Genomic DNA, 14130 nt, shown 5'->3' with positions numbered 1-14130 from the left:
CACAGTAGCCCAAAACTAAAAATAATCCAAATGTCCATCAACTGTGAATGGAAAAACAAATGTGGTAAATGGATATGGTGGAGTAGCATTCAACAGTAAAAAGGAGTACATTATTGATACATGCGACAACACAGAAAAACCTCAAATACACTATGCTACATGGTAAATGCCAGATACAAAAGACTAGATATTGTATGATTTCATTTATATGAAATGTTCAGAAAAAGCAAATTTATAGGGACAGAGAGCAGTTCAGTGACTTTCTGGGGCTAGGACTGGGTACAGGGACTGACTACAGGCTTAAGGGAACTTTCCGGAATGATGGAAACGTTTTGAAACCAGATTGTGGTGATGGTTGCTGAGCCATAAAAAATTTGCTAATTATGACGGAATTAATTTCACCTGCGAGACGTGAATTTTGTGGTATACAAATGTGGTATACATTTATTTTAAAGGTGGATGGGGCACTACGGGGCACATCCCCGACCACTGACTCAGTTCACGGACAGGGAGCGTAGGAAAGCACATCTCAGCCAGCCTCCCAGGAGGGTCTCACGCACAGGGAGCTGTCCGGGGTGACCTCGCCCTTCCTTCTCCTAAGGCAGCAAACTGGCCAATCTGTGACACCCCGCTTGGTCTGAGATGCAGGAGAGTCACGGGAAAAGCCAGGGCTTTGGGGGTGGGGCCACGAAGGCAAAGCTCACCTCCTGACTCTCCCTGGCTGAAACCCCAGAGTCTGTGACAAGGGTGAGAACACGGCTTCCCCAGCCCCGTTCACCACTCCTTACCCACACTGCTGCCACTGGGAGGCCGCTGCCCTTAAAACCCGACGAACTGATGGCCCACACCATTAGCCCTGGACAAAGAGCCAGAAAAAAGCTCAAAGCAGAAATCCATTTCTTTAATCCAAATTCGCAGTCCTGTAAGAGTTCCCGGTACCGTGACAGGAAACGGCTCGGGCACAGGCTCCTCCAGCATCCCGCCCAGCCCGGGAGGGGCGGCCTCACCTGTCCACGATGACCCCGTGAGGGATGAGCACGTAATCCAGGTCTCCAAAGTAGTGCTGCGGGTATGTGAAGAGCTTCAGGTCGTACCCCGGCCAGTCATCCCTGATCTGCAAATCAAATTATTTCGGTTACGGTATGTTTCATTGGAAATTTATTTTTTAAAACACAGAATATGGGAGGAGCACGTGTAGCTCAGGGGTTGAGTGCCTGCTTCCCATGTACGAGGTCCTGGGTTCAATCCCTGGTACCTCCTAAAAAATAATAATAAATAGAATACATAGTATGTGGGAATTCTCTGCTCTCAATTTCTGGCAGTATTGTCCATAAGAGACATATATATCTAAATATATAATTATGTCTGGATTATAACTATTATAAATTTCACCATGCATGTATGACTGTAAACAGCACATTTATAATTACATTGATTATAAATTCTGTATCATTGTGACACATTATTATGACATATTTTATGTTCACTAGTCTATTTATATTATCTTAATGGCAAGTGCCTCAGCTGTCTGAGAAAGATTATCCATGAAAGGCCCATAAGCTTAGAGTATATAGAAACTTCCAAGTCATCTGTCATTATAAAGAGAGGCGCCACGCTGGGAGCTTAAGGCAGTCGTGTGGGGAGCTGATGCTACAGAAAATTAGCCTACTCAGAGAGCGGACAGACAGAAGGCACGTCTAGCTCTGGGTACAAGCTGATGGTGAGAACAGTCAAGAGGTGGGAGAGAAAATGAAGGGGAAGTGGAGTCACTTTTACTTTCAGATCATCAAGATGCGAAGACCAAAGCGCTACACACTCAAACCATACTGCATCCTGTTCTGGGCGACGCTGCTCTGCACATTCCCGCCCACTCTGGCAGGCCCCTGGGGCAGCCGTAGGCTCTCGCAGCCCTCCACGGCACAGACCCACCCGGAGTTTCCAGCCCAGCTCCACGACCACCCCTCCCTGCCTGCGGAGTGGCTTTGGGTCAGGTCAGCTCGTTGCCAGCCCTGTGCTTTGTGCATCTCTCTGTCCTGCACCCTTTCCCTCTTTCCCCCTCGACCTCTCAATCCCCAGCTCAACTCCCTCCTCTGAAGCACAGGGTGGGTCCCACTTCTTCCAGGAGGCCTTGTGGACCAGCCTGGCCCTCTGATCTTCTTCCCTTGGCAGCTCCGTTCTCCCAAAGGCTCCCATTCGGGCCCCTTGAGAAGACACCCATCCCTCCCATTCTCTTGGTCACCCAGGTGTGTCTGTTTCCTCACTTCAGAAATCATTCGTGCCTGACTGAATGCCTGGAAATCCCTGCTTCTCGCCCTCCTCCCATGCAGGACTTAAAACCGCCTGTCTTTTGCTCCAATTTTGGACGAAAAGCTTATAGTCCAGCTCCCACCCCCCATCCCCATGCCATGCCAATCATCCCAAACTCGTGGTGGTCCCCCTCCGGTCGACTCCCCGCGGATCTCAGTCAAGGGCAGCTCCTCCTTCCCGTGGCCGGCCTCACCTTGCCGCTGCTGTGGACTCTCTGCCTTCAGACCCTGATGCGACCCACTGGCAAATCCAAGGCGGGGCAAACCGCGGCCAGCTCGCCTCTGCACCTCCAGCCCCCACCGGGCCATGCTTTCCCCCTGAACCCCGGCAGGAGCGGCTAGCCTGCCTGCCCACGCCCCTGCACCACCCTCCACGGGGCAGCTGGAGTGCTGCTTTGAAAACGTCCACCATCGGCAGTCCAGTGATCACAACTTTTCAAGGGCTCCGGTCCTCAACTAAATCCAGTCCTCCCCACTGGCCTGTGACTCCTCCCCAGGTACCCCCCCCACACACGGCTCCAGCCACTGCCCCTGTGGTTCTCAAGCATGCCCCTGCCTCCAGAGCTTTCCACCGGTTTCTTTTGCCCACAATATGCTTCCCCGGGGCCCCCCGTGGATTTCCCTTCTCCCTTCAAGTCTCATTCGACGGGCACTGCTTGAGGGCTCCCTGACCACCTATGTGAAAGCAACACCCGTCCAGTCTCGGCCTTCCTTCTGCTGAGCTGGCTTTTCTTCTCGGCATGGATTAGCACCACCGTGCCGTGGGGGTGCCTGTGCCCGTGTGGGATCTCGTCTCCTCCCGCAGAGCACCAGCTCCTGGCACAGATGGTGTCTCGTCCACATTTGAATCCCCGGCGTCCTGAACGCTGCCTGGAAGAGGGAAGTGCTCAGAACAGCTAAATGGATGAGGGCCTTCACCCAAGGTGGCTTGCGTCCTTGTGATGAAAAGCACCGCTGCCCAAGGCTCTGGAAATTTGGATGGTCCAAGGAGACGCACAGATCAACACTGGCTTCCACCCGCAGAATTCCTTGGGCCCTCTGCCACCGTGGCTACTGCCACGGCTGGCCCGAGCCTGAACGGCCAGGCACACGTGAGGACACGCAAAATCCATGCAAGGAGACCTGCCGGCCGGGCAGGGGGACAGTCCATGCCCACCGCTTTCCGCGCCCCCCAGCAGAGCACGCACACACCCACGTCACTTCCTGGATCTCCTGCAGGTGGTGGTCCTTAAGGAGGGGTCTCTGAGCCCGTCCTCCACCACGCACATCCTTTAGGGCCCCTCCTCTGGCTGCCTCTCAGGGGCCACACTCCGCTCTCTGCTCAAGAGCTCAGACCTGACACATCCGAACTGTGACACCGGGGGAAACTCCCTCCGCTCTCTGAGGCTCAGGCCCATAGTCCTTTCAGGAAGACAGAATAAAACCCAGGCAGGCTGTGAGGATTAAAAGTGATAGCACAGAGTGTATCGGGTGGCTCCTACATGCCGGAGTGATGCCAAAAAAGGAATTTGTTAAGAAGTCAACAAATAAAATCAGCCTCGATGGGAAAGCAGTAACCGTACCTGGGAGCTCAGGGGCAGCGTGGAGTTAGGGGCAGAGTCCCAGAAGTGGGACGGGGACCTTGGGCGCGTTAGCCCCCACGTCTCAGTGCTATCACCTGTGAAATGGAGTCAAAGCCAACCTCACACAGCTATTGTGAAGATTAGTTAAGACAGACGATGATAACATAAAAAATTAAAGAAAAAAGATGATGGAGATAAAACTTCTATCAGTGTACGGTCTATAGCTAAAGCATGCAATAAATGTCAACCATTTAAATGTACAAAAATCAATGTTCTAATTACTAACTGCATCATTTAATTAATTAAAGAGGAGGAGTCCCAAACCTATCTGCCGACCTTTTTTAACCCGCCTTAAAGTTGTGAATTTAAAAGCAGAAGGAACTTATTTCTCAAAAAGTATTCTAGAATCCCAGTCGGCCTTATTTCCAATTAATCTGCAGTCGTGGGTCCTCACTGTTGTGGAAACAGCCAATTAGAGTGAAAGGCATCCAAGGGGCTGGCAAATTTCCCCGTGATTAAATCCTCCACGGGAGGAAGGAGGGTGCTATGAACTGAAGGTAATTGTTATTCACCTGCTTTTTTAAAGCATCGAAACAAGACATCTGGACATAGTTTCTGCATCACAGATAATACGGTCTAAGCTTACTCAGAACAATGCTTTCTCTGTTGAAAGAGGCAAAATACCGCCCAGGGAGGGAAGTGACAAACCCGGTACCCTCGTCATTTTACGTCACATCCAAATCCCAGAACGAAGGCCGAGTCTCTTTTTCTCATTTGAAGACATCTTGAAAATCTCCAAGTCAATATAATAGAGTACTTTTGGCATTATGCAGCAGGGTTCCCCCCAGGAGAAAAACAGTTTGGTGACACACACAAAAAGCTCCTTTCTGCTCCTGCCTGTCACTGGGCCCCACCTGCCTGCCCCACCTGCTCTCTCCCAGGCAGGAACCGAGACCAGCCAGCCGGGGTGACGCCCCAGCGGGTGTGGGGTGGGGCTTGCCCACGATGGGTAGAAGTGCTCTCCCCCCTAAGAGAAGGGGCCCAGGCTCTGCTACCAGAAGGGGCTGGGGAGACAAATATCACCCAGGCCCCCCACGTGCCTTCCTCCTCCAGGCGGGTTCCGCGCTGAGGGTGAAAGGTAGGGCAACCAAGTACAGGCATCTCCCCTAGCTGATGGACACCTGAAGGCCTGCGCCAATGTGCCACCTGCCCACTGGGGAGGAGGGCGAACCGGAACAGAAACCCAGCAGTCCTTTCAGATCTTCATTTTCTCCTTCTTCCTACCAAACGCACTTGCCTAAGGACTGCCGAGAGCTCTTCTGATAATGCTTTGGTGAAAATAAACCAACGACAAAACCAAAGGCATCTAAGAGCCTGCCCCAGGAACGCCAGGTGGTGGAGAGGCGCTTTGGCTCTGCCAGGCTCCGGGGCCCTACCAGCCCAGCGAGCTTCCCCTGAGCAGCCAGCCCTGCGCAGTGTCGGAACTCGGGCTCTCCGCCTCTTCCTTGGCACTGGGCATTTGCTACCGTTTACTGGTAATAATCTACTTATGTCCTATTTCCCAGTTCAGCGGAGAGCCACTTGCAGGCAGAAGCTGTCTTCACCCTCCTAAGAGAGGCTCTTCTCTTGCACAAACTCTGCTCGCGTGTGCTCCAGTCTTTCGGCTCTGCCCGCCTCCCTCGCCGTCTTCATCGCCAACTTTCTACCAACTCAGGATTCGCTTCTGACCTCTCTCTGGCCGGCTGCTTGGCAGGCACTCCAGCGCCCCCCTCCCGAGCCTTCCAGCCACTCCATCTTCCAGCTCCTTCCCCGGCCTTGCTCCAGCCACTTCCTTCACTCCACACCTGCAGTCCATTTGTAGAAATACAGGTGGTCACCCGAACGCGCGCCGCTGCGAAACGCCTCCCTGAATCCAGCTGCTGTTGCAGTGCCGTGCACGGCGGCGAGGCCTGCCTCTGCCGTGTGCTAGGTTTGTGGCCTTGGGGACATATTATTCTCTCAGTGCCTCAGTTTCTTCCTCTGTAACATGGAAATCAAACAGACCAATGGGAAGCGCACTCTGCCCCACAAATGGGTGCGATTCCTCCCTGCCCCCTTTCTTCACTGGCACCACAACTCCCCCGTGGGTTTGGCAAATCCACTGCTGGGAGGGCCTCTCCTCTCCCAGGGAAGCTGCCCCCTCCAAGCCCCCTTTCCCTCCTGGCCCTTCCTGCCATGGGTTCCCTCCAGCACCTTGAATTCGCTCTGAACTTGCCTGCCTGGACCCAACGGGAGGGTAAATCTAATTACCCCAAGTTCTGGGGGAGAAAATGACATAAACGCGGGAACTGACTCCATCACACATGGATTATGCCCACCCTCTGTGGGCCCTCACGCGGCTTAGCAGCTGCTCACTGCGCCCCTACCCCACAGCAGCTGCTCCAGTGCCTACCCTCCTTCCGACTCTCTCTTTCACAAGAGTACCTCGCCCCTACTTCACGGAAAAACCCCAGCCATCGAACGTTGACTTCCTCTGCAGCTCTCCCCTACTCCCCCTCCTCCTTCTCCCAGTCGTGGGGCCTTTTCTTCCTAATGCAAAACACCCCTACGAAAGTTCAATTTCCACACAGGCTTCAGACCCACTTTCTCCAGGCTTTCTCTGGCAATTAACCCCTTTCTCACATACCATCTATCTCCACCGCTTCTTTCCCTCCACCAAAAAATATACATGCATGTCTCTGCTTGGGGCTCAATCTTTTAATTTTTTCCTTCGTTGCAAACTTCCGCACTCGATGCCTCCCTTCATCCCCTTTCTTTCCTCACCCCCCTGAAATCCAGGCTTCACACCCCGTATGCACTGGCTGAGGCACCCCAGTACCTCGCTGGGTCGAAAATTTTTCCCTCCCTCTCCTTCCTTTCTCCTACTATAAAAGCAACACAAGTTTGCAAGAAAGTCAAATTTCTAAACCTCTCCCGCCCTCCCCATAGGGAGGCAGCGTTAACAGCTGGGTGTGTAACTTTCCACCGGTTTCCCCAGCACCTCCTTACACAGATGTAACAACAGGCGCTGCTACAGTGCCCACCATGGGCCAGGCCCTATTGTTGAGGCAGCGCAGAGAGCTACGCTAACTTGCCCAAGGTCACACAGCTCAGAAGTGGTGAGGCTGTTTCACACTAATAGGTTAAACTATTAGCACCATCATCTGCTTTTTAAATGGTAACAACTTGCCCGGTCGTGCAGGTAGATTTGCCTCATTCTTTTCAGGAGAGTCTGGTAGTACAGGGAAGCATTGTGTTCGAACCATTCTTCACTGGGACCGGCGGGGAGGTGACTGTAAAACGCCATGGCGGCTCTTCCATCTTTATCCTGCCTTCTGTCCCCGCAGCATCTGCGTCTCCAGACCCCACTCCCAAGGCGCCTTCCACCCACCTGCTGGCTCCTGCGTGGCTGCCATTTCTTGGTCCCTTATCTGGCTCCGCCTCCACAGCCCTACATTTGAGGCTTTCGAGGATATTACCTTCAGAGTGGGGTCTTATTTTTTCCCCCATTATCACTGGGCATTCTCATCTACTCCCAAACGCCACCTATTAGTCTATTTGACGAGGACTTCCAAATCTAACCAATCACCGTCCTGGGTTCCAAGCAGGAATTTCAAACTGCCTGCAGCACCTGCCCGCCCAAGGGCCCTCCAGCCACCGCCCACTCACCTGTCCACATGGAAGGACAGATTCCTACTTGCTTCCGCCCCCTGCCTGTCCATTCTCACAGGGCCCCGGAGCCACCTCCAGGTAAGCGGGAGGCCACTGTTCCTTCGCAGGCTGTTGCACCTGGACCCCAGCTCAGCCTGGAATACACACCCTCCTCTCCCCAGAGCTGCCCTCCTCACCCTCCAGACCCGCTGGGACCCCAGGCCTCCCTGCAGATGTCAGGGCCGCCGCCCCTCCAGTCCATCGCGCCTGTCACCATCTTTTCTCCTCCGGGTCCACATCGTCTGGAATGCCCCTCTTCATCCTTTTCCACACAGCTCACCCCTCCCTTCCCTGGGAGCTAAGTCCCAGGAGGACAGGGCCTGCGTCCCATCCCTGTCGTGTCCCCAGGGCGGCCACACGCTCCTTGTCCTCAGGGTCCGCCGGGGCGGCACCTTTCCACCTGCCCCCGCCCCACACCCCACTTCCAGGCGCTGTCAGAGCGCCCGAGAATTACAGGCGGCCTCGGCCGAGGGGACCCCAGTGCAGCCTGCGTGCCCCACCCGGCACCCTCGCGCATTCTGCCTTGACACCGACACAGGGGAACCCTCCAGGGAGCGCGCGGCGACGTCGGGGGCCACAAGGAGGCCGCTTTGACCCAGGACACTCAGGGCTGAGCGCGCTCGGGCCGGCTCCTCGAGGAATCCCCGGGTGCCAGGGCCTCTGGCCCGCGGCGCCCTCCCAGGGCCCCTCACACCCGAGGGGACGGACACCCAACTCCTAGCACGGGGCGCCTCCAGTCCTAGCCGCCCTCGAGAATCCTCGGTCTTCTCTTTGAAAGCAAAAACTCGGAGCCCACGCTGGGGAGAAGGGATGGAGGGGAGGCCCGGACCGGAAAGGAGACCCGCAGGCCCGTCCCCAGGACACGCTGGTGGCCGGCGGGGTGGCCCCAGGCCGGGGTCGCGGGTTCCTGGCTGAGGGGAGTAGGGGAGGGGGGAGACAGGGGCTGGGGTAGCGTGGCGAGGAGGTGGCGGGAGCGGGAGGCTGGGTGGGAGCACCCGCGCGACCCCCGGCGGGCGGCGCGCGCGCGCCCCGGGCCTTGGGGCACCGCGTGCGCGCTCCAAGCCTTGGGGCACCGCGTGTCAAAGGAGGGTGCCCGGGAGGGGGGAGGGGCGCGGGGCGCGGTCGGCCCGAAAGCGGGAGTTTGCATTTACCACGACCCCTCGCCCGGGCTCGGACGCCTCCTCACGGCTCCCGGCCATGTTTCTCCGGGGAGAGCGGGAAGGAGCGGCCGGGCCGGGGGGCGGGCAGAGACGGGGCGCCGGGGGCGGGCGGAGACGGAGCTCCGGGGCGCCCCGCCCCGCCGGGGCGGGGGGGGAAGAGCCCGCGCCCGCGCCCCTCCCCCGGCGCCCGCCACGCGCCGCGGCCCCGCCGCCCCCAGGCACCCGCCGGGTCCCCTCCCGCCAGGGGCCGCAGCGGTCGGTCGGTCCGTCCGTCCGTCCGCGCCCCGGAGCCCCGCCTCGGAGGAGGAGGCGGCGGCGCGGCCGGGGCCTCCGAGGCCGAGCGAGCGCCCCTGCGCCCTCCCTCCGGCGCCGACCCCGGCCCGGCCTCGCGCGGCGACGGGGGCAGGAGACTGCGGCCTCTGTTCCCCGCGTTCGGATGGGGGGACAAAAGAGGTTTTCCCCAAGTCCCCACTTTCCCACTTTGGCCACTTCGGCCGGGTTTCGCGTGCTGTGCGCTGCCGCTGCAGGCGGGCGCCCGCCGCGAACTGGAAAGCCCCCGAGGGACCTGCCGCCGCCCCGGGCCCGCCGCGGCCCGGCCCTGGGGCGGCTCCTCGGGGGTCCCGGCCGCCCCACGCGCTCTGGCTCGGGAGCTCCGGGCTCCACCCGAGCTGGCGTTTTCATCGGGGTCCTGGCGCCCCGCGAGGCCGGCAGTGCGGATTTTGCCAGACTGGAGGGGAAAACAGTTATCCATCCGTTGGTGTCGCTCTCGGTTGGAAAATATTCGTCATTCAAGCGGCCCCCGCCCCGCCCCGCACCTTCTGCTGCCTTGGCCCGCGGTGGAAGGAAGACGGCCCGCGGGGGCTGGCGGGCGCGCGTCAGCTGCGAGGGAGTTGTGCCTGGTGCTCGCTTTCCAGCATGGCCAGAGGCCCCTTCTAGATTTTCAAAGGCCATTTAAAAAGTCTGCCTCGCACTTCTGCCCAAAGGTGACGGGCCGCGCCTGCGTTTGCCAGGGCTGCCGTGACAAATACGGCAGACGCGCTGCTTTACTTACCGTCAGGAGTTTGTTGTCTTGGAGAGTAGAAGTCCAAAGTCAGGGCGTTGGCAGGCCCGTGCTTTCTCTGACGTCTCCAGCGCTTTGGCGATGGCTTGTGGCGATCCAGAACTCCATTTGCGCCTCCGTCTTAGGGCTGTCCACCTTTTACACTGCCCCCAATTTCCTCAGCTTCCGAGCATTCTAGGCAGGTAGGTTAAGGCCCACCATGCCTGAGTGTCCAGGAGCTGAAAAGCGCCATCTCTGGGGCGATGCCGAGGCCTTGGTGTGCGCAAGACTGTCCTGGAGAACTGGTGTGTCAATGAACGACCAGCCCCCACCCTGCCGGTGATGTGGGCAGGGTCTGCCGTGGGACCCCGAAAGCTGCGCCTTGGAGAGGCACCCAGACACGTGCGGTGCAAGGGGCTCATGAGCCTGGCTTCAGAGTCCCGGGCTCCACGTCCTCCTGCTTTGGCTCATCTTACCCCTAGGAGGCTCCATGTGGGTACAGGGCAGATGGGGGGTCACCGATTTCAAAGTACAGCACTAGACAGAAAGCACCCACTGTGGGCCCAGCTCAAGCACGTGGAAGACGTAGGGAAATGATAGATACAGCTCCTGCTCTCAGACAGTCATTAGTCTACATCAATCCCAATAGGGTTGCAATTTTTAAAAAAGTAACTTGCTTGAAAGGTAACAGAACTCTACTGAATGCACACCCAAGAATACCCTATGTAGAGCCAAGACCATAGAATGATGAGCAAGTCCACTTTTTAAAAATGAGATTCATTTTACATATTACCTTTGTATATTTTGATAACATGCTGTGTGATTTGATTAGACCTACTTTGGACAATATATATGTAATACAATATATATGCAATATATATGTAAATATGTATGTAAACTATATTTGGACAATATATATGCAATATATATGTAAAATCAACTATGTTACTTGATGTCACAATAGGCAACATTTGCATCAGGGCAAATATCCGCAAATAATAGCTCCTCTGTCCAGGCTTTATTCCTAATCTTGCTATGAGGATTTAGGGACAGAAATTCTTTTTAGACCTCAAATTTCTGTTACATGTCTTTGGATCAGGATTCTGATGTTTCTATTCACAATCTGTATGAACTATAATCCAGTGCAATATGCCTCAATTTTCTTATCTGTAAATGGGGCACTATATTTCTGCATCTCCCAGGATGATGAGAGCAATGGAGATAACATGCAAGGGTGTCCTTTAAACGTGCTATAGAACCGTAAGGTATTATTAATCTGAGATGCTGTGAAAATGGATGACCAAATATCTGTTAATTCATTTGATGTGGAAATTGACAGCGAACTAACTGCCTTTTAAGATGGTTGTAGGGTGGCTAGTCAAGGATGACTGTAATCGATGAGAATGGATATGAAAAAATTAGAAAATTATTTAAATAATGGGGTTTTCCTTAAAAAAGGGATTTTTAGCTCAGACTGCCCATTTTTTGATGTTCCTTTCATGAAGTTGTAAACAAAAAGGATGTGCATTTTGAAATTTTAATACGCAGTGTACTTGCATTTTCCTGTCTTTCTCTTTACCACCTTTTAGTTGCAAGTTCCCTAAATTTTAAAATCTAAAATTATCTTGTGCCACAACCAGGGTGAAAACACAAGTATTTATTTTATCTGAATTCTTCACCGGCCTAGAGAGTTTTGTCCTGGCAATACATACTAATCTTTTGACAGTTTAATTCCTTTACTGTTGCCAAAATTAATCTGTAATTGAAGAAGCAATTCATTCTGTCCACTGAATTATTCAGAACCAGTCATTCAGTGATACGAGATTCAAAATACAGGAGGACATTTAATTTTTCCTGAGTCCAGAAATATGAAAATAAATAAAAATGTCCAGCCTGCGATTGGGTTGAAATACATAAACATACGAAACTAAGTGACTCAAGTTGTTAGTCCAGATTCACGGGTTGGAAGCTGGATGAAATTCACTGTGAACAAAGGCCAGTAATAATGAGGCCGAGAGTTTGCTTTTCCTTCGTGAACAAAATGCTCAGTACATGTTACAAGGACAAATGAAAAAGTGGCAAGATATTTTCCTCCAAATATTCAGACTAAGTAAGAATCTTGCAACCCTTGAGAGATGTTCTCCCCTCTGCATAAATACGGAAGAAATGTACTTGCAAAGAATTGAAACAAAAAGCAGCTTAAGGAACAGCCTCTTTAGTATTCAATTAGCATAGCCACCCCTCCTTCCTGGCCTGCGGTTTGAAACTGCCTGGGTCTAAAGCGTGGCCCTCGAGTTAAGAAAATAATGGCTCTGTAGTAGCTCTCACAGATAAAGCCAGGAGCTATGCTCAGAATTGGGCTTTGCATGGTCACACTTCTTTAGCAGTAAACCCTCCGCTGAAAACGCAGTTGGGGGGGGGTTGTGTTTCAAACGCTCTCGCAGGGACGCTGGCACAGCCAGTGCTGGGCAGCCACAGTGGCACCCACCGCCTCTCCCCATCTGACCGGATGATCTGACGGAATGGGAGAGCCTCAAAGAAGAAGAATGTGTCCATGTGTTCCTCCAGCTCCAGAGTCCTGGCAGCGGGCTCCCTCTCGGCCACCGCCAAGCAGTCATTGAAAGGACACAGCTGCAGGAGCTGGAGGCCGAGCACTGAACAAAAGCACAGGGCGGGAGGCAGGAGTCCTGTACGTGCCCTGAACACAGTACCCTGCGGTGTGAACAACGGACTGGAATCAGACAGGGCCGTGGCAGCCAGAAAACAAACAAATAAATAAATAAGTCTTCCTGAATCCGCAGCGACTTGGGCTGCCGTCTGTCAGAGAGCAAGGACCAAATGGATGGGAACTGAGCTACGGATTCTCTGACTGCTGGAGCTCTGCCACGTCAGAGCTGATGGGTAGCAGCACTGGCAATAGCTCAGAAACTACTCCATGGAGTGCCAGGTTCTGGGGTGTATTTCAGAACTGAGTAGGGGGAGCTTGGGAAAAAGGGTGGGGGTGGCACCTGAGGTCTGCCATTGCCTTGCCTGGGGGAAGAGACTGACGAGAGGCAGGGAGTGAACACTGACCTGCCCAGAACAACTCAGCCCAAAGAGGGGTTTGCTTCTTTTTGTATTTGAAGAAGATGATGTCGCTGTGATTCATCAGGTGAAGAAACAATGAGGTAAACAAAGTGACATGGATTGCTCTGTTGTAGGCCTTTAATATGCCAACACGCACTGTCAATATTCAAGAAGATTGTTGCAAAGTGTAACGTTTTAACACTCCTTTGCACTCTTCCTTTCCCACCTGATCCAGGCAGAATGGTTCCCGCAGAGAAGGGTGGCGAGAAGAGGAGGCGCTCTGCCATCAGAGTGGCGGTGACCAGGCGGCCTACCATCAGCTTTCACAAGCACCTCCAAGGAGTGGGCTTCATGGGGACTCCAAGAGACCCGGAAATCTGCCAGGAGATGGGAGTGCCAGAGGTGCACATGAGCACGAGGCTCAGCCAGGGATAAGGAACGGCCCGTATGGTAGCTGTGTATGGTTGACCAGAAGACGTAATGAGGATGAAGGTTCCCCTAGCAAGCTATCTACACTGTTTAAACACCTATGTACCTGTCGCCACTTTTAAAAACCTACAGTCAAAGTGGATGAAAAATAATAGCTGATTATCAAATAAAATGATAAAATGACTGCAAGAAAACACAATGTTTCCCCAAGATTTTTGGTCATGAAAACCTTTTTAGGGGTGTTTTATAAAAGTTTTTGGAGATTACATTGTTATGAAATATGTAAACATACACAGGAATATGTATAACCTGCGTGGTCTAATGATAATGGAAATAATAATACAGCAGCTAAGTTTCTACCACCCATCTCAAGAAATAGACCATCACTAATATTTTTTACTAATATTGTTGAAACCTCCCACGTGCCCCTCATCAATCCTATTCCTCTTTCTCTGCTCCCCCCACCCGATATTCTCTGTCCTGAATTTTATCATTTGTTTTTGTCTACCGTTTTACTATATATGAATCCATCCCTAAAAATACATATTGCATAGTCTGGCCTGGATTTGAATTTTATATAAAGGAAATCATACCCTATGCATTCTTGTGAATTGTTTCTCTTCCTCTACTCAGCACTATAAGATTTTATAGCACTTTTTGCAGATAGCTGTAGTTATTCATTTTTAATGAGGTAGAGCAGTGATCGTCAGATATTTTTTAAACTATGCGCCCCTAAATTGTCATCTAACATATTTCATCATGTTCATAATTCCTGTGAACTGTAAATATTGTCTTTTCTTAAAAAATAAAACCATTCAATCACCCTATCAAATATATCT

At 53.2% G+C, this 14130-nt stretch overlaps 1 protein-coding gene across 2 annotated transcripts in view; it reads right to left on the bottom strand.

The window, feature by feature from the left end:
* PRTFDC1 (phosphoribosyl transferase domain containing 1) overlaps positions 1-8837 on the bottom strand; it is a 71150-nt gene extending 62313 nt beyond the window's left edge. For both annotated transcript variants that reach the window (XM_058297810.2, XM_058297811.2), the window contains exons 1-2: positions 8749-8837; positions 1008-1114 (exon numbers count right to left, since the gene is read on the bottom strand). In XM_058297810.2, coding sequence (XP_058153793.1) covers positions 1008-1114; positions 8749-8796 — 155 coding nt within the window. In that variant the 5' untranslated portion in view covers positions 8797-8837. The remainder of the gene's footprint in view (positions 1-1007; positions 1115-8748) is intronic.
* Positions 8838-14130: the final 5293 nt, after the last annotated feature.

This window comes from Dasypus novemcinctus, chromosome 5, assembly GCF_030445035.2.
Source record: "Dasypus novemcinctus isolate mDasNov1 chromosome 5, mDasNov1.1.hap2, whole genome shotgun sequence".
Classification (NCBI taxonomy): domain Eukaryota; kingdom Metazoa; phylum Chordata; class Mammalia; order Cingulata; family Dasypodidae; genus Dasypus; species Dasypus novemcinctus.
Note: the sequence above shows the minus strand (reverse complement) of the source record. Positions and strands in the feature narration are given on the sequence as shown.